Source organism: Mobula birostris, chromosome 17 (assembly GCF_030028105.1).
Source record: "Mobula birostris isolate sMobBir1 chromosome 17, sMobBir1.hap1, whole genome shotgun sequence".
In the NCBI taxonomy this organism is placed as follows: Eukaryota; Metazoa; Chordata; class Chondrichthyes; order Myliobatiformes; family Myliobatidae; genus Mobula; species Mobula birostris.
In genome coordinates this window covers 54,544,289-54,569,313 of record NC_092386.1, presented here as the reverse complement: position 1 = coordinate 54,569,313, position 25,025 = coordinate 54,544,289, and the positions used below count along the sequence as shown (strand labels likewise).

Here is a 25,025-nt window from a genome sequence, read left to right as displayed (position 1 = left end):
AACAGATTTAGTCTGAAGGGTATGTCATTCCCATTGATAAAAGCCAATATTTGGTTCCAATTGCTACTTGGTTGGTTTAAAATTTTTACTATGTTAATACAGTAGGTAGACACACACAATATGCATGTATTAATGCAATGCAGTACTGGTGGTCCACAAGTTTAAAAGCAGAAGAAAAATTCAGCACAAGTACTTGTATTTTTTTCTACAGAAGTGGCCCAATCCAAAAGCACTTCCAAAGAACCTGCTGTACTGCGATCACTTTGCACAAAGAACCCAGGATATACTCAGCAAATCTTCATTACCTGAACTAGTGAGAGGATAGCATGGCACAGCCTGATCCAGGCCAAACCACACACATTTCTATCAGGATCTGCACTCAATCCAATCAGATCCATCAGATCAGCTTCTTTATAACAAAGCCCGAAGCTCTTCACCACTTCAGAGGACTCATTATGGGGCTACTTTGGTGGTCATATTTAAAAATAAAACAATTTTATTTAAAATAAATCAAAAGCAAAATACTGTACAAGATTTTAAGTCTTTTCCACACACTTTTCCACACTTTCTCCCTTGCAAATCAGCTGTGCCACTTTAGCTCCAGAAAGTTTTCAGTTCAAATCCCAGACTGCAGATACAATCCGAAATTTGAAGCTGACACGCCATTACTTCTAAAACTGTTAATGCCATCGTTTGGATGAGGTTTTAAATCACAATTCCACTTGCTTGCTTGGTAGGTGCAAAGGATCCATGGAACCTTGTCAGATCACTAGTTAATGTCTTTACTTAATATTACTCAGATTAGTTGATAATTATCATACTTCTATTTATGGCAGCCTGCTTGTTGCATTTCTTGCAATGCTCCTCAAAAATTATTTCATTAGGCATCTCTTTAAAAAAGGCATGAAAGGCACCATTTAAATGCAGGCTTATCTTTCGTCCTCGCTGCACTCAGCCCCAAAGTGATGCCTATGTTATACCTGCTTATATCATTTGTTTTGCTTAATGCCTGTTTATTCATATTTATGTTGAGATTTTCCAACACTCGATGGCTTGGCTGCTCAGTTCAGTATGCCATCTTATTAAGCCTTTGTCTGCCATTCATCAAGGTTTTGAACATTTATTTGCACCGGTTCCAGTGACATTTTACTTATTTCTTTCAAACAAAGTTATGATGCCAAGTTAATCCCCTTCCAAGTTCTGTCACTTATCTTTGAAACTGCTCTCCCCTTGGCACCAGCATTCTTGTCCTCGCTGGTGTCTCTTCATTATTTTTGTCTCAGTACGTGTATTGGGCCTGGACTTTCATTTCCCTCATGCCAAGCTACTCCCTCGCTCCATCGCTGCTCACCCTGGGACTGTCTCAATACAACAAACCACTGCTGAACACTGCCTTTGAAATGTTAACAGTGTTTCTTCTGTTCACTCTAACAGAATTGTCAAATGCTTCTTTAAGTCCTGCTACAATCTCATGTTGATTTAAAAAAATAAATACAGGTCTTCAGATAAATTGTAGAAAAGTAGCACTGAAGATGAGCACTTCAAAGTGAAATGGCTGAATTTGCAAAACCATTGAGGGCGAGGCACGACAAACTGCAAAGGGAACAATGGTGGAAGGGAGAGGAATGAGAGAACCTGGCAGTGGTGAGGGGCATGCTGGCACCAAAACCTAGACCGCTGACAGTGCTGATGGGGATCCATGTGTCAGAAGCATCAAGTCATTTGCCACTGTGCTAGAAGATATCAGAGAACAGGATGTTAATTTGGGGGCAAAACTGAAATGAAATTCAGTAAAAGCAATTATGTGCAGGCATTAAATAAAAACTTGAGACTGGCCAATGCATGGCTTTATCAACAAATTTGGAAAAGTTTAGCAATCAAGTGCTAGAGCTGATGGGAGAAGTGACACCAAGGGAACCAGAAACCATTGACATGTGGAAGAAAGATAATGAGAGAGTGGGGGAAAGAAGATAGAGTGATGTGGTAATTAAAGCATCAAGGCCTTTAGAGAAGAGCTAAAGTTACAGGCAAAAAGAGGACCTAATGGCCTAAAACCTAAAGACATAGATAAAGGTGGCATCCTCAGGGCAGAATGGTGAAGGAACAATAAGTTTAAGATCAGTAAGCTGGACAGAAAACCCAATAGCAGACGGGTAATGAGGGAATCCTTATTACACCATGAAATGAGCGTTGGAAAACAAAGAACCGAAAACTGACAGAAAAAGTCTTACCACTACAGAGACTGGTAAGACCAAGCAGATTCTATTACTTGCCATGACGAACATCTTAGAAATGCACAACCTCAATGAGACCGAAGTGATCTAACAATATTTGTGTTCGCGTCTGTAAACACGGCTCATCCCTATCCGTCTGATGTTGAAACTTATTCAAGATTCATCATACCCCACCTGGGGGAACTCACAGATTTTCTCAACCTCTGATGTGGATAGGCATCCAATTTCTCAAATTTTTAAACACTTCCTTGTGTTACATTCATTGCATGCCATTCTTCTGTAGCCTTGCAATCTAAAATGTTCTCATCTCCTTGTCCAACATTCTGCGGCTCACAATCCATCTGTGGCCTTTGTTTCATCTCTCCTTACAAATGATAGACATGCCCACTAACCTCCCAGACACCAACACTTGGATATTTCTCATTCATAAAAAGATTAAATAGAGAAAATAGTGTAAAAACACATCTTAAAATCCACCTCATTAAATTAAGCTGAACTTTGTTCTGCTGGACAGAGGTAAGCACATGAAAACTTCAGAGACACCCTAGTATAGTGATGGTAGTAGTGTAATACTTAGTGTACTGGGAATAAATATGTCCAGTATCCTCACTCAGGAGAACGGGAAGTTGTTTCCTTTTTTGAAGAAGGTGGGAACAGCTGGCTCTGAAAAAATCTATCTGTTCTTCTGATTTTGCTAGATCACGGTCTTAAAAGTTTACTTTTGACTGTAATGATGCATACTTGGCTATTTGTTAGTCTTTGTGTGTAGTTTTTCACTGACTATTCCATTTCTTGCTCTACTGTAAATGCCTACAAGAAAATGAATCTCGAGGTGGTTAGCATATGATGACAGATACGTTCTTTGATAATAAATTTACTTTGAACTTTGAATGATCGGATTGTGGGTGGGAATGGACATATCCTGTATTAAGTTTTCTTTTTACTCTTTTACAATTTAATTTCATGTCAAACAAATCTCAAATATTATAGGAAACAGCTTGGACAATTGATTCTGTGCTTTTCCTGTGATCTTGTGCTTTATTGCTCCACCCACATACTCAAAAGTTCTTGTTGTCAGTAGAACACACTGACATTAAGTTTACCAATTTAATTCTTATTTCAACGTAACTATCCCATGTACAAAATGTATTTTTACATTGCTTGTTTGTCAAATATGTCTTTGAAATGAACGGTAATCATGACAAGTATTCCATGTATGTGCAGTTTAGTACAAATCAGAGTTTGAGCCATTTACTCAGCACACTTCTGCACTGATGATAACTTCAATAGCAAGGACAAGGAGGTCGTGAGGACTTGGGTCAACTGGCCACTCTCGACAAAGTTAACTTAATGCAAAGGTTTACATCAGGTTAGACGTGAGTTTTTCACTAGCAGATGACCAACAAAGAGGGAAACCCAAACTTTAAATATTCATTAATTTAAATTGAATTAAAATAATAATTCCAATAGCTTGGCAGTTCGAGAATCAGTAGTGAAAAATAACACAAAGTTTCTAAGGCTTTGAGTACAAGTATTACTAACAACTCCAGGTAGTTTAGACCAAGTTTGGGGTATTTTAGTAGTGCTGTTATCTTTGTTTGCAGGCAGGTCTAGACCCTCTGCCTCAGTAACCGTCTCAAAAACTGTCACATTTATAGACCCACAAAACAGTGAGTCTGAAGGGAATTCTATTGAGAAGTCTTGAAGAAATTTGTCAAAAATTCTTGCCAGAATGATTGTGGTTTTTGGATCTTAAAATGTTCTGTAGTATTTTTCAAAATAGTTTGTTCTTACTTTGGTCCTGAGCACTGCAACCTTCCTAAAATACCATTGCAAAATGATTCTGATAAAGAACATTTTGAATGTGAATGTTAGAATTTTGGGACCTAATTATATATTCAGCACAATTCCAGAAAAATTTCAGTAACTCGGAACTATGTACTATAATTTAAACTAATTCCCTGCACTGAGAGTTTCACTGTAAAAGTATCAAAGTGATGTTATACAAATATTCATTAAATTTAGTTTCTCTGTATGGATGTTGGAATAAATATAAAATAAAGACATAACTAGTCTACTTACCATGGTAATAATGGTCTTCCTCTCACAGTGGAAAAAGTTAATCCTTTATTTAGTGCAGTGTGGAGAGACTGGCCCACATACTCTTGACACATCAGCAACAAGCTACCAGCATTACTAGGGCCAGCTCGCTGGGTTCTTTTGGAATTTCCTTCTAAATTCTGTAGAGGCTGCCAAAGCAAAGAACTTAATTCCACTGCTATTCTTACCACCAGTGAGTGCTGTGTAAATCACCCTGAGTTTGTGTGTTACTCTGAAGGTTCTACTGTACAGTTTAAAGGATAAAAACAGATCATACAGCCAATAAAGCAATGTTTAATTATTACATGGGTTTTATTGATAACTGGCTCATGCTTTGTGCACCAGCAGTTAAATATTAGACAAAAGCTGCTGATTGATGGTGCAATATGGGAAATTAATTTTTTTTCTGTTTTCAGCATGACAGCACTGAATGGTTACTTGCAAAATAAGAAAGTGCCATAGGGCTTGAACAGCTGCACTCTAATTATTTTCTTAAAGCACCATAGAATTAAAGAATCAGAAATTAGTTTTAGTTACAGAAATGCTTTCAATGGACGATTCAAATAGTGGGATTGGGAGCTGGTGGAGGGGTTTCCAGTTTAAGAAGGCACTGGTGAAACATAGCGATGCTTTACTGGCAGCTAACAAAACTACTAACGACTCTACCAATCACACTTTTTCTGGACACTGATCTCTGCAATCAACAGCCTGTAACATCCCTTTCAGAGATGAGGTTTTGAACCACCTGTACAACCTGGCATTTTCGTGGTGTGAGCTAAAGTCTCGAAGATGCAGGGCGGTTGCGGCACGGTGCGTGCAGGTCGGATTGAGGCGGCAGGGCCCAGGCCCCAGGCCCCAAGGGCAAGGGATGAGTCGAGGTTTGACCGACTTAAGCACTGGGCCAGATTGAAAAGGTTGGGTACGGACTGATCGATACAGTGGGGCCCAGGCCTGAGAGCGTATTGAAATGGCAGGGCCCGGTCTAAGAATGAGATTGAAAAGGTTGGGTATGGAATGAATCAAGATGGTGGGGTCCAGGTGTGAGAGCGAGAAACAAATCGATGTTTAGCCGAGTTAAGCACTGGGCCAGATTGAAAAGGTCTGAGTGTTGGAGTTAGAGGCAAGGGATGGGCCAATGTTCAGCTCGCTGCTTGGCAAAATTTACTCGTCTGTGCTGAACTGAGGCTGTGGCCTACAACTGATGGACTCCTGGACCGGCTGCAGTGATAATTGGCTTTGTGGTTGTGAATGCAGTTTTGTGAACTTTAGTTCTGAATGTTAATTGCTTCCTTTGCATGATTTGTTCTTGTGGGTATTTTTGGACTTTGGGTGACTGACAGTTTTTAAAAAAATTACTTCTATTGGGTTTCTTTGTTTTGTGTCTCCTTACAGGCAGCCAAATCTCAAGGTTGTATATAGTATAGATACTTAGATAATAAATGTACTTTGAACTTTTGAGATTCAGATTTAGAGCCCTGAAAGATGCCTTTTCAATCCCCAAAGATATAGCTCACATAGACAGAGCAGTGAATTGTTCCAATCTTATTGCAATAAAGTCACTGATTAATGCAATCTGCATGAGCCAGCAAAAGATGGGTGATGACCAAATATTTCAAGGGTGACTTGAAGGGATATCTTAAGTAGAGAGGCTAAGGTGCTTTGTAGAAAGCATTCTGGATTTTACAGTGCTGGATGCTTATAGGTACAACTGACTAAGCCATGGCAAAGCAAGTTTGGATGCAGAAGCACCTACAGCTGGAGGGGCAAACTGCTCGCTCAGGAAAGCTGTGAAGATGCAAAGAGACCAAGTCACGACAGGTTTTGCACACAAAGGTAAAAAGCAAGGCATTGGTGCAGGAGGCCAAATCACAGCAGCAGACACAGAAGGAGAAGTGGATCTGGTGCAAGTCACATGTGACTAGCAAGTCTTGTGGAGGGCAAAAGATGGAACATTTCACTGCAGATCACAGCGGATGAAGACGAGAAGTCTCAAAAGCACAGAACTTCAGTGCATGAACTCACGTAACTAAGGTTACATAGATGGTACAAGAATTCACTACAAAATTACTTTGCATTATCCCTACGTTCATGCCAACTCCCTATAGGCTCTCCCACTGACCTATACACCAAGAACAACTCACAGTGACTAAGCAAATCTTTGGGATGAGGGAGTAAATGACCGAAAGGAAAGGACAGGCAGCAACATCTCCATTAGTAGTCTAAACACTGGTACTTCACAAAATTGTGCCCTCAGTGCCTCCCTGTACAGTCATCACTGTGTGACCAGAGTCTGCTCTAACTCTCGTTTGCAGATGGTATAAACATAGTGGGCTGTACTTCAAATAATGATAAACCGAGATTACAGGAAGGAGATAAAGAGCTTAGTAATATGGTGCCCAGACAACAATCTTTTCCTCAAAGTCAGTAAAACAAAAGAGTTGGTCATTGACTTTAGTAAGCATGGTTTCCTTCAGGGAAAATCCTGTCTGATGAATCCGTTGGAATTCTTTGATGAGATTACAAGTAGCTTAGATAAAGGGAATGCAGTGGATGTTGTATATCTGGGCTTTCACAAGGCCTTTGATAAGGTGCTAAACATGAGACTGTGTACCAAGTTAACAGCCCATGGTATCATATGAAGGTTACTGGCATTGTTAGAGCATTGGCTAATTGGAAGAAGGCAGCGAGTGAGAATAAAAGGATCCTTGTCAGGTTGGCTGCCAGTGACTAGTAGTGTACCGCAGGGGCTGGTATTGGACCACTTTTTTTTAATGTTTTATGTAAATGATTTAGATGATGGAATAGATGGCTTTGTTGCCAAGTTTGTAGATGATACGAAGATTGGTGGAGGGGCAGGTAGAGTTGAGGAAACAGGTAGGATGCAGAAGGACTTAGATTAGGAGAACGGGCAAGAAAGTAGCAAATGAAATATGTTGTTAGAAAATGCATGGTCGTGCACTTTGGTAATAGAAATAAATGTGCGAACTATTTTCTAAACTGGGAGAAAATCCAAAAATTTGAGATGCAAAGGGTCCTGGGACACCTTGTGCAGAACACCCTACAGGTTAACTTGCAGGTTGAGTCGGTAGTGAGGAAGGCAAATGCAATGTTAACATTAATTTCAAGAGGTCTAGAATACAAGTGCATGGTTATGATGCTGAGGCTTAATAAGGCACTGGTGAGGCTTCACAATGAGTATTGTGTACAGTTTTGGTCTCCCCATCTTAGAAGATACGTGCTGGAATTGGAGAGGGTCCAGAGGTGGTTCACAAGGATGATTCCAGGAATGAAAGGGTTATCATACGAGGAATGTTGGATGGCTCTGGGTCTGCACTCACTGGAATTTAGAAGGATGAGGGAGGGACCTCATTGAAACCTTTCGAATGTTGAAAGGACTAGACAGAGTAGATGTGGAAAGGATGTTTCCCATGGTGAGAAAGTCTAGGACAAGGGGGCACAGCCTCAGGATAGAGGGGAGTCCATTCAAAACAGAGATGTGGAGAAATTTCTTTAGCCAGCGGAGAATTTGTGGAATTTGTTGCCACATGCAACTGTGGAGGCCAGGTCACTGGGTTTATTTAAGGCAGAGATTGATACATTCTAGATTGGACATGGCATCAAAAGTTACAGGGAGAAGGCTGGGAAATGGGGTTAAGGAGGAGGGAAAAAAAAGATCAGCCATGATTGAATGGTGGAGCAGACTCAATGGGCCAAATGGCCTAATTCTGCTCCTATGTTTTACGGTCTAAGTGGGTGGAGGGGGAGAAATTGATGCACATGCTCATCTGTATCGATGGTGTTGAGGTTCAGAGTTTCAGGTTCCTAAGAGTGAACATTGCCAGTGGCCTGTCTTGGTCCAACCAAATAGACACCACCACCAAGGAAAATCACCAGGGCCTCGAGTTCCCCAGGAGGCTACAGAAATTAGGCATGTGCCCATTGACCTTTACTGACTTTTAATCAATGCACCATAGAAAGGATCGTATCTTGATGCATCAGGGCTAGTATCGCAATTGATCTGCACGAGACTGCAGCAGAGAGATGTGGACACAGCTCAATACATTATGGAAACCAACCTCCCCTCCATAAACTGTCTATACTTCCCCCTGCCTGAATGAAGCATAATCAAAGACCCCACCTGGCCGGGACATCCTCTCTTCTCCTCTCTTCCATTGGACAGAAGACACAAAAGCCTGAAAAAGCATGTGTCAGTTGTAGAAAAAATAGATTCTTACACCTCACAATCTATTGTTATTATCTTACTCTTACTGTTTACACACTCTGCACTTTCTCTGTAGCTGAGAAAGTTTATTCTGCCCTATATTTCTTTTAACCTTGTTCCACTTGAACGCACTGTTTAATGATTTGATCTGTCTCAACAGTACGTAAGACAACTTTCTCACTACACCTCAGCGCATCTGATAATAATAACCCTACTCCAATCCCAGCACCTACAGGAAACCCACATGGTCATAGGGAGATTGTGCAGCCTCCATTCAAGGCCAGGATTGAACCCAGGTCTTGAGGCAGAGGCTCTACTAGCTGCGACGCTGTTCCACCTCAAGTATGGCTTTCAGTGCACAAAAACCGTGTTACTACATAGAGAATTCCATTAAATAAGATACCCAAAATGCTGGAGGAACTCAACAAATCAGGCAGCATCCATGGAGGAGAATAAACAGTCGGTGTTTTGGGCTGAGACTCTTCAACAAGGCAACAAAGGAAGGGGGACAAACCAGAAAAAGGGGAGTGTTAAGGCGTTTTCTGGAGTTATGGAATATAGCAAATATTAATTTCAGCTGCAACCTGTCTTCAGATCTGAATCATAGACACAAGAAGGGTCTCAGCCCAAGACGTTGACTGTTTACTCCTTTCCATAGATGCTGCCTGGCCTGCTAAGTTCCTCCAGCATTTTGTGTGTGTTATTTCGGCTCTGAATGTGGACTGCAGATTGAATTTAAAATGCTGCTCAGAATGGTCTTCCTGGAGTTGCAGACTGGGGTTGATTGCAAACCAGGAAACACTCCATTGACCAGAAATGTCTGCATATGCATGATGCAGTTTAGAGACAGTGGTGATCAACATTTATTTTGGTTGTCTGGAATGCCGGTGTAAAGATCTTAGTGTTTGAAAATTATATGTAAACAAAGGAAGTATTGTAGATATACTTCAACTATAGAATTGTCCTATCACCTTTGACCTTCAGCATATAAATATGTGACGTAATGTTGGGTCAAGGAGCCTCTTCCAAGAGTGTCTCCAATATGATGCCTGTTTGTTTTGCTGGAGCTTCAGTGTCTCTCCAGTGACTTCATTCACAGTCACAACAGTACAGTCTCTATCCAAGGTCAGGATTGGACCCAGGTCTGTGAGGCAGAGGTTCTACCAACACTGTTCCACCTAAAGTCTTGTTTTCAGTGTGCAAAGTCCTTGTTACTACATGTAGGATTTCATTAAACAAGATACACAAAATGCTGGGGGAGCTCAACAAGTCAGGCAGCATCTATGGAGGGGGAATAAACAGCTGATGTTTTGGGCTGAGACCCTTCATCAGGACTGGAAAGGAAGGGGGATGAAGCTGCAACAAGGTGGGGATAGGGTGGAGAAGTGCAAACTGGCAGATGAATTAAGGGATTCGTCAGAGATTAAGGGAGCTAAGGCTTTACTCTTTGGAGAGAAGGAGGATGAGAGGAGACATGATAGAGGTGTACAAGATAATAAGAGGAATAGATAGAGTGGATAGCCAGTGCCTCTTCCCCAGGGCACCACTGCTCAATACAAGAGGACATGGCTTTAAGGTAAGGGGTGGGAAGTTCAAGGGCGATATTAGAGGAAGGTTTTTTACTCAGAGAGTGGTTGGTGCGTGAATGCACTGCCTCAGTCAATGGTGGAGGCAGATACACTAGTGAAGTTTAAGCGACTACTAGACAGGTATATGGAGGAATCTAAGGTGGGGGGTTATATGGGAGGCAGGGTTTGAGGGTCAGCACAACATTGTGGGCCGAAGGGCCTGTACTGTGCTGTACTATTCTATGTTCTAAAGCAGAGACCAGGTGAGGGGGAAGGTGGGTGGGAGAGGAGTGATGGAGTTAGAAGCTGGGAGGTGACGGGTGCAGAAGGTATATAGGACTAAGGAAGAAAATATCTGACAGTAGAGGACAGTGGAGTAAGGGCAGAAAGTGGGGAACTAGTGTGGTGATGGGCAGGTCATGAGGATGGGGAGAAGTGGTGAGGGGCCATCAGAATTGGGGGAAACCAAAAAAAAATGGGGTGGGGTAGTAAAAAGAGTGGAATAGTTACCAGAAATTAGAGAAATCTATGTTCATACCAACAGGTTGGAGAATTGCCAGGTGGATAATGGGGTGTTGCTCCCCCAACCTGCGTTTGGCCTAGAGAAGGCTGTGGACAGATACGTGGGTGTTGGCTGGGAGACCCTGGCTTTTGCGGTAGAGAAAGCGAGGGGGAACCAGTCCCCCAATGTGCATTGGGTCTGACTGACGCAGGAGACCAGACCAGGAGTTTTGGATACAAATGATGCCTGCCAGCTTGTACTCCTCCAATCTTCTTAACTCTACTTCCTTTCCAGTCCTGATGAAAGGTATCAGCTCAAAAAGCTGACTGTTTATTTCTTTCCATCGATGTTGCCTGATTTGCTCAGTTCCTCCAGCATTTTACGTGTTGCTCAAGATTTCCAGCATCTGCAGAATCTCATGTCTAGAATTTCATTAATCCTGTTGAAAATCAGAAATCATGCCTCTGAACTAATTCTGAAACAGGCACCTCCTCCATTTCAAATGCAATTTACCACAATAAGCTTGGTATCAAATCACACAACAATTTTTAAATAAATGAAAAGAGTATGCTTTTATGCAACTATACCCATTTTTTCAAAATAGTTAAGAGCACTGGATATTCAACTCTTAATCAAATAACCTTATTCCCTCAAAATGTAACACAATTATTCGTTTGATTTTTTTAGGGTGACCTTCTTTGGAACAAAGATCCACAACGTTTTTTTTTAAATCAACACTCGTTGAAGAAGATATGCAAAAGTACCAAATGGACAAAGACTGAAAAAAGTAAAAGCACATTTCAGAATTCCTTGATGTGTACAACGAAACCAAATCTATCAAAATTCTACATTCTCAGTTTGAAAACCAAATTTGGCATATTCCTCAAGATACCTGATCTTCTTGACATCACAACTGTGCAATAATATAAACAACCAATTCAGATTTTCTCATGTAAATTTAAAAATAATATTCCACAACCACACCCAATATTCAGTGAGTGGAAGATCAGAGCCCAATTACACGGGGATCACCTTGATATTTTAAAACCAAGTCACTTCAGATGAAATTTTCTGAATCAATGTCTATACATCACTGCCCCAGTTTTTCATTCCACATTTTATTGACAAACTTCACTATGCTGCCAATATTTCTTAATTAGTTTCTTGGATGATATAAGTATGTTTACATGATCTCGTATGTCTGTACTTATTGGTCACACTTAACACTGTAAACTACATCATCACCATTAACTGCTTATAAGAAACATTCTATTCTAATATTCTCAGAGATGAATAAAAATAGAAGTCAATTTTACATAAAGTTTAAAGGGCAATCCAACTGGAAAATCAAAATCATATGCGAGTAACCAAATTAAAAAATTCTTTTATTGGTAAGTGAAACAATGGTAGGAAGGCAAAAATATTTCCTCTCCCCCACTCACCATTAACATTTTAAAAATATTTCACATATGGGATTCAATAAAATAGAAAGCTCAAAAACATCTGTTAATTGGCTAAATATGTTCACAGTTATCCAATTTTTTTTACACTCAATCCTACAGACATCTTTGAAGCAGCAGCAATATTTAAATAAAATTTATTCAGACTACTTTTCAGATCTCAATAAAGATAGCAAAACTACAGCAGAGTCCCAATAACATAGCTTGGAATGGCATGGCTTTTCTTTAACAAATAATCATTTCATCATCCTGGAGTCTCTGCTCAACAATACAAAAGCTGGAACTGACTCTGCCAATAAAGTCAGTGACATCATCTATTGTGGTAGTTTTTAGAGAATAATACTGAGGTAACAGAATATGCCTTGAGATTGTGATCATACGACAGGGAATGCACTTGGATGACCTTTGCTTTTAAGGATAAAAATCCACACAGTTCAAGCATAGCAGTTGAATATCTAGTTATAGTTCCAATATTGCAAAAAGGGTAGGCAAATGAAATTGCATAAAGACACCATCTCAAAATCTTGCTACATTAATTCCAAAGACTGCAAAGATTAAATCAAACCAGTCATTCAGTGGAGTATGAACTGTCTTCTTCCATTGGCCAAAAAAAAATTTTAAAATATGAAATATTTTGTTAAACCTTGAAGAGCAAAGGTAGAAAAACATGACAGTAAGTAAGCCCAAGCAGAACATTATGGAAATTGTTAACGTTAAACTGTGACAATAAGGGATTTTAAAAGTATCAATTTAATATAGACTTTTACAACTCTGGTTTTCTTGTATTAAGCTTTCTACAGCATTCACCATAGTTCAGTTGGTGCTTTCTAACCTCAATGCAAAACTCTAAGCACTTTCCATTAAGCAATACAATAAAGCTGCAGTATTAGATGCATGGCTATGCAAAATAAATATCTTTCAATTACAGAGAGCAATCTTAATACTGCATTAAATGCTTTAGGTTATTAACTTGATAAAATCATTTTCATGGTTTAATGGCTATTATATAGTTGGCAGAACAGGTAGATAGGATGCTATTGTAAGATTTTTTATAATTTGTTAAGACAAAGAATTATTGGATCTTTATGAATCCTCGTATTATATTTTAACTTTCATAGAAATATATAGAAGACTTCATTGTAATAATACATTTGATTACCTGGAACACTCCCATTAATCACAGTGTGAGCCATATCTGCATCTGCTTATTCATAAATCCACAAAGACATTAGTCATGCAATCAGCATGCATCAAGTCCAGTCACTCATGCAATCTGAAAGGAAAAAGAAATGCATGTCAAATACATGATCGCCAAATTGTTCACTGAGCAACTCAGAATTGACAGAAATTAGTGCAAGTTTAACTCCAGTTATGTAACTTCAGCACTAGCATAGCCTATGTTTTATTAGCATGCATACAAATACTCACAAAGGCAAAAAATCTCAAATAATATCGTAAATTATCAATTCCACACTGCATCAGATAAACTAAGTATGAGATTTCAACAGTAAAGTTAGCAATAAATGTTAACCAGTTTTCCCGATAATTGTGGAGATATTGCCCAATGAGATGTATGGGAAAAAAAACAGGGACAATCCTTTATCCCTGGTTTGTGATGTTCGTTTATTGGTTCATCTATCTACCTACGTACTGAGATACAGCGTGGAATTGGCCCTTCCGGCCCCTCGAGCCTTGTCGCCCAGCAATCCCTCAACTTAACCCTAGCTAATCACGGGGCAATTTACAACGACCAATTAACCTACCAACCGGTACATCTTTGGACTGTGGGAGAAAACCGGAGCACCTGGAGGAAACCAATGTGGTCATGGGCAGAATGTACAAACTCCTTACTGAGAGTGGGGGGGGAGGGGTGGTGGAAATGAACCCCGGTTTCCTGCACTGTAAAGCATTGTGCTAACCACTATGCTACCATGTTTGTGATTTTTCAACAGGATGCCCAGTGAGCGCGACTGACTTATCAGACAGCCCTCGTCACAACTGAGCATCACTGCCATAAAATATTTACAGACTGGAGATGGGTCATCTGTTACTCCTGAAACTTCTTCCTAACCAATAATATCTTCAACAAACTGATCACCTTAAATATATTCTTTTAAGTACATTCGATTATCATAGAAATAAATATAACTTCATCTACAACTACCAACTCTTGAATTTTTCACACTTCTGAATATTTTCAAATTATTGATGAGTGCATGTTTTCACATTCATTGCAAAACATTTGAAATGAAAATTAAATAATTATACATCACAAATACAAGTTTTCATACCACACATAAAGGCATTAGAAGTTGCAGAGGCTTTCCTATTAAAGCACATATTGGGAGCTAAACAAACAAAATTTATTGCTGATCATGTTTCTCCTAAGTACGTCAGTGCAATACATGAAACACAGAAGGTTTCCAAGCATTAAAATACCCGAGTGGAGATAAATTTGATCCAGGTGACACTTGTATACTCCTGAGCAGTAAGTATGGTTTCTCACATCAAATCACCATGGATGAAAACATGGACATTAGACCAGAAGGGCAACAAAGGACAGAATCTCAAACATTACCATAATAAAAAGGGAGGATGGAGATCTGCCAAACTATGAGCTTGCATGTCCTAATACTGGCAAAACTTTTTTGACACATACAGTGGCATGCAAAAGTTTGGGCACCCCTGGTCAAAATTTCAGTTACTGTTAGTAGTTAAGTGAGTAGAAGATGAACTGATCTCCAAAAGTTATAAAGTTAAAGACGAAACATTCTTTTCAACATTTTTAGCAAGATTAGTGTATTATTTTTGTTTTGTACAATTTTAGAGTGGAAAAAAAGGAAAGCAGCACCATGCAAAAGTTTGGGCACCCCAAGAGATTTGAGCTCTCAGATAACTTTTACCAAGGTCTCAGACCTTAATTAGCTTGTTAGGGCTATGGCTTGTTCACAGTCATCGTTAGGAAAGGCCAGGTGATACAAATTTCAAAGCTTTCTAAATACCCTGACTCCTCAAACCTTGTCCCAGCTATGGGCTCCTCTAAGCAGCTGCCAAGCACTCTGAAAATTAAAATAAATGATGCCCACAAAGCAGGAGAAGGCTATAAGAGGATAGCAAAGCGTTTTCAGGTAACTGTTTCCTCAGTTCGTAATGTAGTTAAGAAATGGTAGTTAACAGGAACGGTGGAGGTCAAGTTGAGGTCTGGAAGACCAAGAAAACTTTCCGAGAGAACTGCTCGTAGGATTGCTAGAAAGGCAAATCAAAACCCCCAACTGACTGCAAAAGACCTTCAGGAAGATTTAGCAGACTCTGGAGTGATGGTGTACTGTTCTACTGTGCAGCGACACCCGTACAAATATGACCTTCATGGAACAGTCATCAGAAGAAAACCTTTCCTGCGTCCTCACCACAAAATTCAGCATCAGAAGTTTGCAAAGGAACATCTAAACAAGCCTGACACATTTTGGAAACAAGTCCTGTGTACTGATGAAGTTAAAATAGAACTTTTTGGCCGCAGTGAGCAAAGGTATGTTTGGAGAAAAAAGGGTGTAGAATTTCATGAAAAGAACACCTCTCCAACTGTTAAGCATGGGGCTGGTGTTGCAGCCAGTGGCATGGGGAACATTTCACTGGTAGAGGGAAGAATGAATTCAATTAAATACCAGCAAATTCTGGAAACAAACATCACACCATCTGTTAAAAAGCTGAAGATGAAAAGAGGATGGCTTTTACAACAGGACAATGATCCTAAACACACCTCAAAATCCACAATGGACTATCTCAAGAGGCGCAGCTGAAGGTTTTGCCATGGCCCTCACTATACCCCGACCTAAACATCATTGAAAATCTGTGGATAGACCTCAAAAGAGCCGTGCATGCAAGACGGCCCAAGAATCTCACAGAATTGGAAGCCTTTTGCAAGGAAGAATGGGCAAAAATCCCCCAAACAAGAATGAAGAGACCCTTAGCTGACTGCAGAAAGCGTTTACAAGCTGTGATACTTGCCAAAGGGGGTGTTACTAAGTACTGACCATGCAGGGTGCCCAAACTTTTGCTTCCGGCCCTTTTCCTTTTTTGTTATTTTGAAACTGTAAAAGATGGAAATAAAAAAAGTAATCTTGCTTCAAATATTAAAGAAATGTGTCATCTTTAACTTTATGCCTTTTGGAAATCAGGTCATCTTTTACTCGCTTAGCTATTCACAGTAACAGAAATTTTGACCAGGGTGCCCAAACCTTTGCATGCCACTGTATACAGGCCATGATCATGTTAGCCATTGGGTAGATTTAATATGCTTCCTGGGTAGATTTTGCCACAAGCAAGAAAGCCAAGGGCTTGATTTTTTCTTAGCTCCACTAGAAAAGTCGTCCTGCTTAATTTTAGTCCCCAGGAGGGATACAGACAGTACACTGCCTAATATAGTGCCCATCTGGATGTTGATGCTGGACAAAGTAGGAAGAAGCAGAGGATGGGGGTGGGGGGAGGAAAAGTGCAGGGCTTAAGGGGAACTGATATAGTAGAATTTTCAGTCCAAATATTTGCCCCTAATTAGGAAACTCGGTTGTGCACTAAAAATACAAGAACTATTTTTGGTTTTCTAAGTAAACCAACAGCATCTTGTAATGATGCATTAGTTAAATATTAGTTTGGAAAATCAGAAACATGAAAATTCATCAAAATTTACAACCGAAAAATTGCAAGTTTTTAGAACTAACAATCCCAAATAATTTATTTTGCCATCGATAATAAGTATCTGGATATTTTTGGCCAATTTATTGATCAGGCTTGTACCATGAACATTGAATATAAATCACAAACAAGAGAAACTCTACAGATGCTGGAAATCCATTATCACACACAAAATGCTGGAGGAACTCAACAGGCCAGGCAGCATCTATGGAAAAGAGTACAGTTGATGTTTCGGGCTGAAACCCTTTGGCAGGACTGGAGGAAAAAAAGATGAGGAGTAGATTTAAAAGGTCGGGGGGGGGAGAGAGAAACACAAGGTAATGGATGAAACTGGGAGGGGGAGGGATGAAGTAAAGAGCTGGGAAATTGATTGGTGAAAGAGATACAGGGCTGGGGAAGGAGGAGTGCGACAGAAGAGAACAGAAGGCCATGGCAGAAAGAAAAGGGGAAGGGCAGGCAAGGAGATGAGGTGAGAGAGGGAATGATGGGGGAGGGGTGGCATTACTGGGAGTTAGAGAAATCAATGTTCATGCCATCAGGTTGGAGGCTACCCAGATGGATTACAAGATGTTGCTCCTCCAACCTGAGTGTGGCCTCATCGTGACAGTAGATGAGGCCACAGATTGACAGATCAGAATGGGAAGTGGAATTAAAATGAGTGGCCACTGGGAGATCCTGCTTCTTCTGGTGGACTGAGTGTTACATGCTTGGCGAAGCGATCTCCCAATATCTGTCGGGTCTCAGCAATATACAGGAGGCCACATTGGGAGCACCGGACACAGGATATGAGCCCAACAGATTCACAGGTGAAGTGTTGCCTCACCTGGAGGGACTGTTTGGGGCCCTAAATGGTAATGAGAGAGGAGGTATAGGGGCAGGTGTAGCACTTGTTCCACTTGCAAGGATAAGTGCCAGGAGGGTGATCAGTGGGGAGGGATGAATGGACAAGGGAGTCGCGTGGGAGCGATCCCTGCAGAAAGCAGAAAGTGGGGGGGGGGGGGGGTAAGGAAAGATGTGCTTGGTGACGGGATCCCATTGGAGATGACAGAAATTCCGGAGAATTATGTGCTGGACGCGGAGGCTGGTGAGGAGAAGAGAAACCCTATCCCCATCCCAACATTTTATATTCCACCTGGGTAGCCTTCAACCTGATGGCATGAACATCGATTTCTTGATGTTCATCCCCCCCCCCCCGCCCCTTCACTATTCTCTCACCTTATCTTTTTGCCTGCCTATCGGGTCCCTCTGGGGCTCCTCCCCCCACTTTCTTTCTTCCATGGCCTTCTGTCCTCTCCTATCGGACTCCCCTTCTCCAGCCCTGTATCTCTTTCACCAATCGATTTCGCAGCTCTTTACTTCATCTCTCCTCCTCCCAGTTTCACCTATCAACTTGTGTGTCTCTCACTCCCCTCCCCCAGCTTTTAAATCGACTCCTCATCTATTTTTCTCCAGTCCTGCCACAGGGTGTCAGCCCGAAACGTCGACTGTACTCTTTTCCAGAGATGCTGCCTGCCCTGCTGACTTCCTCCAGCATTTTGGGTGTCGCACTGAATATAAACCGTTTTTTTTTATTGTCTTTACAGTTGCCGAAATGATTTTGATAAACCATTACTGCTGAAAATACTCAAAAACCCTGGCATAACATTTCAAAACGAAGGTTAGCAGGTTGTATACATTGTAGAACACCAATACTCTAGTCCAATTCTATCAATTTGATTTTTTTGAAGAAACAGAGTATTTGAGGACATACAAGCTTGATGTTACAAAGAAACTACCATCTTAACTTCACATAAAAACCTTCCCATTTAAATTGTGACAGAGATAAAGAAAAATGCACATGATCTAGATAAAAAGCTTGATAAATGCCCACTACCAAACACAAACATCTAGTACCTATGGATGAAGATGACTTGTGTGAGATTAAGCAACACTTGACTTTTCTTCTCAGAATACCAACAGTCAATTTCAATCTCTTCAATTTTTGGACAAATTCCATTCACTGATAACTAACTGGAATTTGATTTTGTTTCAAATGGATGTCTACAGGTTTCTACTTGATCTTTCAGAAATAAAAGTCAGCCTGAAGGAAGGTGCTCTATTTTGTAATGGGATAATAATGAACCTTTTGGCACCAGCATACTTTCCCTCGAAAGCGAAGTTCTGATGAAAATTAATCAACATCCTTTGAACATTAAGTTCATAACAAAAAAAAAAATGAGAGGGTTAACTTGAATATATTCATTTCCACTTCAGTAAACAAGAGCAGGCAGGGAGAAAACATATTTGGTAAAGGGTTTTGGACTTCACTTTAAAAGGCACAAATATATGAACAACATCCAATATAATAGTTATGCTTCACAAATATAAATGTGTTCTTCAATTATTATATCCAGCAGTTAAGTTCAAAGTAAAATTTATTATCAGATTGAGATTCTTTTTCCTGCAGGCATCCTCAGCAAATCTACAGAATAGTGACTGTAAACAGGACCAAGTAAAGAGCAAGAGCATAGCTTTTGAAATGCAACTATAGCAAATAAATCGCAATAAATAACAAGAGCATGAAATAACAAGATAAAGAGTCCTTAAAGTGAGATCATTGGTTGTGGGAACATCTCAATAGATGAGTGTAATTATCCTCTTTTGTCCAAGTGCCTGATGGTTGAGGGGTAGCAACTGTTCTTGAACCTGATGGTGAAAGTCCTGAAGCACTTACACCTTCTACTTGATGGCAGCAGCAAGAAAAGAACATGACCTGGGCAGTGAGGCTCTTTGATGATAGATGCTGCTTTCTCACAAAAGCATTTCATATAGGCGTGCTCAATGGTTTGGAGGGCTTTACCCATTGTGTACTGGGCCGAATCCACTAATTTTTGTAGGATTTTCCACTCAAAGGCAATAGTGTTCCTGTACCAGGTCAGAATGCATTTAACTTAATGCAGTTAATTAAAAAATACATAATGTACAAAGAATTAAGGAAGCCAAACAATTCAGAATTAAAAGATAGTTATTACTAAAATTAAATCACAACTCAAAGTTGGCTGGCTTCTAATACTCTGAACAGATTCTAACTTCTAAAAGTCACAGATAATTGAAGTACATTCAGAGAATATACTGTACACATAGGAATATATGGGATAAATGCTGGATGTTTTAGATATTGTAGGAGAATGCAGTCGTCATATTTTTCTGCACGTAGTAGTTTACACCTGCACACGCAATATAGATCACTGATGCAAAACCTGACTTGATCCATAATATCCATCATATAATTTGAATGTTGACAAAATAATGACATTCCCTGGGATCCTCTGACTAGAAGTTCACACCACCTTTACCTTCATAACTGAGTGGACATGTATGGGACAATGAATCAAGGCTCGCTCCAGTCCAACCGGGATAAATGCTCGCAGATTTCCCAGAATCTGGGCTAAGTAGTCTGTCTGTTCAATGTCAGACACATTCTACTCTCTCAGTAGAATGTATCTGACATTCAACATTCAATGTGTCAGTAAGCTTGGGAATGGGGCTAAAATGGCTCTTTAAGTCAGAACTGCCACTGACTTAAACAGCAGTCCTGGGGATTCAAGCCAGAATTGTTCAGATTGGGCAGGCTGTGGGACAGGGCAGGCGCAATCTGATATCCAACTCCACTTTGCCAATTAAAGCTCCTATTGTTTGCCAATTGAAATGATGAGGGAGATTGAACCATCGAGGCAAATGTAGAAGCTTGGAGATCGTTTGGGTGCTTCAACGCCCTGCAATCTCCAAGAGGTTTCAAGGAAGTAGAGGCAGCGTGCACAAACTTCATGGCAAGAAGGCTGTGGGACAGGGTGCAAGCCAATGTTTGATCCTATTTCGCTGAGGGAGGTTGAAGCATCGGGGTGAGTGTGTACACACAGAGTTTGCATGCTCTCCCCGTACCCTCTTGGGTATAGTTCACATGCTTCAGTTTTCCTCCTGATCCCCGTACTCAATTCAAAAAAGTTTCTTAAGCCTCAGAGTACAAGGACATCCCTTTAACCAGCAAAGAGGAGGAATTTCATTCGACATAGGGTGTTGAATCTGTGGAATTCATTGCACAGAAGACTGTAAAGGCCCGGTCATTGGCTATACTTAAAACAGAGGCAGATAGGTTCTTAATTAGTAAGGGCATCAAAGGTTACAGGGAGAAGGCAGCAGGATGGAAATGAGAGGGAATATAAAGTAGCCATGATGGAATGACGGAGCAGACTCAATGGGCTGAATGGCCTAATTCTGCTCCAATGACTTATGGGCTTATAGTCTTATTGCTACTATCACCTTGGACACCATAATACTTATGCACTGCGAAGGTCAGATTTCAAATCTAACGTCATTTAATGCTGCAAATTTTATCCAGTCACAATGCTGACTATACTAGAAATACAATAGTTGCTCAAGAGAGATTTCCACGCCAAAAAGGAGGGAAAAATATACATCGTTGAATTAGCTTAAAGCTACTAAATTAACCATTAAGTTAAAGATACCAATGATACAGAAGTAAACACAAAAAGAAGACAGCACACCTGCAATCCCAATTCCATTTTGTCCTCTGTGGAATTTTGAGAAATTCAGAATACCAACACAGTTTCTGAATTTCACCTTTGTCTTAGTGAATTAAATTGATCCACTGGCCATCCCCTCACAGCAGTCAAATGGGCAAATTTCAGAACAAACAGCAGATGACTTGTGCACACAAAAAATAAAGCATAAAAGTCAAAGCTAATGCATTTCATATTATGAATTAGTGGGTACTTGCCTTGTGGATAACAGCTGGATCTTACTGAACCACCCCCATCATCAGGTTGAAACAATTCACATTTATCAAACAAGTTAACAAGTTGTAGCAGCAGAAACTCTTTCTCAACACAATACTGCTTGACATCTGCAGACTTTCTCCTGTATGTGATTAGATTGCGCAAAGATCTCAAATGCAACTCTGCATTGAATCCAAAGATCTCCAAATATGCAACATCTCACCTTGCAGCTCCGTTAACAGCCATTCACTTTCAAGGCAGTTGCAACCAATATAAATTGGGTCAATCTGCACCTGAGACACAAATCTCTGTCAGAAATAAAATTTTGCTGCTATGCCCATTTTACTGTGGCTATCAAAATCAAAAATTCCACAAAAAAGTTTGCTTTTTTTTTCCCCCAGTAGTAATACAGCTACTGGAAAGGGTTTATGTAGATATGAATAGACAGATAAGTTATTTGATCTCATTCCAATTCCTGTGCAAATCTGAAATTAAATATGCTTCATGATTGTAATACGGAGATAAAAATTGTATTTGACAGAAGCCAGTTGTGTTAAGCTAACCTTTGATGTTGGGGAAATGAAAGTCTCCTTTATGGGAACCTTTTCAAGGTATAGTTATATGCCCACGGCAAATTAAAACGTCTTAATAAAATGGTGCTGGCCCCGTCTTGTGACATTTGACATTTCCAACCATCACCGATAACACAACATCTTGTAGGATTTTTCTGTGCGCCAATTGGATACCAGACCTTTTTAACTTAGAACACGTCATTGGTTGTAAAGTTCATCACAAAATTAAAATTGCAATACTAGTTATTTCATAAGCAGCAATAAATAGCCTAACACAAAGCATTTTAGCTGCAAAATGCTGACATAGCTTTAGTGCATTTAATATTTCAGCAATATTGTAAATATTTGTTTGAGTAAATATTGTTTAATTGAATTTATTAACGGTTATATGTAAGAGTATATAGATGGCATACGTCATTATGCAACCACATCATATGTGAACACTTTACTTAAAAAAAATCAAAGCATAGTAGACAAGTCTCCTGGCTCCTGTACTTTTATTGTAATTTGTTTCTGGAGTTACAATACAACAATAGCGACAAGGAAGTTTTAAAACAAACCCGAGACGACTTTGTACCTGTTGAACTGCAGCACATTTTTCTTCGGAAGGGGAGAGAAAGAGAGATGTTTCAAGTTTTTTTAAAAATGCAGAAGGTGAATGAAATTAACAAGCAACAAATATGTAATAAACAGTTCATAAACAGTAAACATTGGGTGACAATTGCCGGCTGATGGCATAGTGGCATCAGCGCCGGACTTCGGAATGAAGGCTTCCGAGTTTGAATCCAGCTGGCTCCCTTGCACGCTTTCCATCCGTGCAGGGTTGAGCAACGAGCTAGCAACTCGGCCTCATAAAAATAAGAAAGGTTGCTAAAAAAAAAGCGCCGTCATGACGGCGTCCCAATGACTCCACTCAGAGTTAAGGGCTTTCTTCTTCTTCTATTGGGTGATAATAATAAATTTTATAAAGTAGAAAGAGCAGGCTACATCGGAAAGATAGACGCATTCAGTTGTACAAAAGATAACTAGTACTTGATTTTCATCAGCTATTTCATTTGCTTCAAAATATGACTCCATTTGTTCAGTATACATCATCCAGTGTTGCTCAGTGGAACAGCTGGAAAAGCATGAAGTTTACTTAGAAGTTTAACTGCTCCAACCAAACCAGTCAAAATTAGCTTTGCTGATATCATGAATGTAATGCAGAAACATTTGGAATTGACTGCAAAATTCTTTAGGTTTCCTAAGTGGAATCAAAAGGAAGGGAGTCCATTTCAGCTATGTGGCTGAATCGAAGAGATTGTCTGAGCATTGTCAGTTCAGTGATGGGCTTAATGATGCACTGAGAGATCATTTAGCTTGTGGAATCTTACAAGAAAACATTCAAAAATGGCTCCTAACTGAAGCACAACTGACATTTATAGGCATCAGTTAGTCTCATGAGACCACAGATTTGTGCCTTGGAAGGTTTCCAGGGAGCAGGCCTGGGCAAGATTGTATGGAAGACCGGCAGGTGCCCATGCTGCAAGTCTCCCCTCTCCACACCACCGATGTTGTCCAAGGGATGGGCATTAGGACCCATACAGCTTGGCGCTGGCTCAAGGACACAACACACTGCCTCAGCCAAGGCTCCAACTAGCGACCTTCAGATCACTAGACGAATGCCTTAACCACTTGGCCACGCGCCAACACAAATGACATTTAAAAGAGCAGTTAATGGAGAACAGCAGCCAGAGACACAACTGAGTGGCAGATAGGGATGAAATTGAGCATGAAGAAAATGAACAAATTGTGTTACCATTGTGGCAAAGGCTCACGTACACCAGACCAATGAAGGTTTAAAGGCAAAACCAGCAGGAAATACAACAAAGTAGGACACATACAAAAAGTATGCCAGGCAGAGAAAAATAAATGGGTTGCACAGGGAAAAGAAAAGGTAACAAGTTAAATTGCAGTTTCAAAAGAAGCACTAATCTGCATGCTGTTCATGATAAATCTGATAATGATGAGAATGACTCAGGACTCCGTAGCCTTAAGATATACATTGTGAAAACTAACAAGAGACAAGCAAACATGAGGAAATCTGCAGATGCTGGAAATTCAAGCAACACACACAAAAAATGCCGGTGAACGCAGCAGGCCGGGCAGCATCTATAGGAAGAGGTACAGTCGACGTTTTGGCCCGAGACTCTTTGTCAGGACTAACTGAAAGAAGAGCTAATAAGAGATTTGAAAGTGGGAGGGGAAAGGGGAGATCCGAAATTATAGGAGGAGACAGGAGGGGGAGGGATGGAGCTGAGAGCTGGAAAGTTGATTGGCAAAAGGGGTATGAGGCTGGAGAAGGGAGAGGATCATGGAACAGGAGGCCTAGGGAGAAAGAAAGGAGGAGGGGGGAAGTCCAGAGGATGGGCAAGGAGTTATAATGAGAGGGACAGAGGGAGAAAAAAGAGAACAAAAGAGAGGGAAAAAAATTAAAAAAAAAAAAAATTAAATAAGGGATGGGGTACGAAGAGAAGGTGGGGCATTCACAGAAGTTAGAGAAATCAATGTTCATGCCATCAGGTTGGAGGCTACCCAGACGGAATATAAGGTATTGTTCCTCGAACCTGAGTGTGGCTTCATCTTTACAGTAGAGGAGGCCATGGATAGACATATCAGAATAGGAATGGGACATGGAATTAAAACGTGTGTGAGACAAGCAATATTGCTTACCCCTGAAGTGAATGGCAAATTAATTAAAATAGAATGACATTTGTAACAGTGAAATATAACAACAAACAAGCTATACTAGGCTTGTATGTGGTTTAAAAAAAAACAGGAGGGCCAGGTCATGGTTGACTGAGACAACTACAACTTTATTGGAGATCCATCCACTATTTGCATGCGACATCCCCTGCAATATA

The 25,025-nt window shown here is 40.3% G+C and overlaps 1 protein-coding gene and 1 long non-coding RNA gene across 6 annotated transcripts in view; one reads left to right on the top strand and one right to left on the bottom strand.

Moving 5' to 3' along the window:
• Positions 1 to 14,175, top strand: part of LOC140211687 (uncharacterized) — a 46,775-nt gene extending 32,600 nt beyond the window's left edge. The window contains exons 2-3 of the long non-coding RNA XR_011889550.1: positions 11,314 to 11,413; positions 14,039 to 14,175. This is a non-coding gene — a long non-coding RNA (uncharacterized lncRNA). The remainder of the gene's footprint in view (positions 1 to 11,313; positions 11,414 to 14,038) is intronic.
• Positions 1 to 25,025, bottom strand: part of kank1a (KN motif and ankyrin repeat domains 1a) — a 278,049-nt gene that overhangs the window by 53,289 nt on the left and 199,735 nt on the right. For 4 of the 5 annotated variants that reach the window (XM_072281739.1, XM_072281738.1, XM_072281741.1 and 1 more), the window contains one exon: positions 13,246 to 13,359. In XM_072281739.1, the coding sequence (XP_072137840.1) occupies positions 13,246 to 13,279 (34 nt within the window). In that variant the 5' untranslated portion in view covers positions 13,280 to 13,359. Of the gene's footprint in view, positions 1 to 13,245; positions 13,360 to 16,117; positions 16,140 to 25,025 lie in introns of those variants that run through there. The other variant, XM_072281742.1, reaches the window with a different exon arrangement.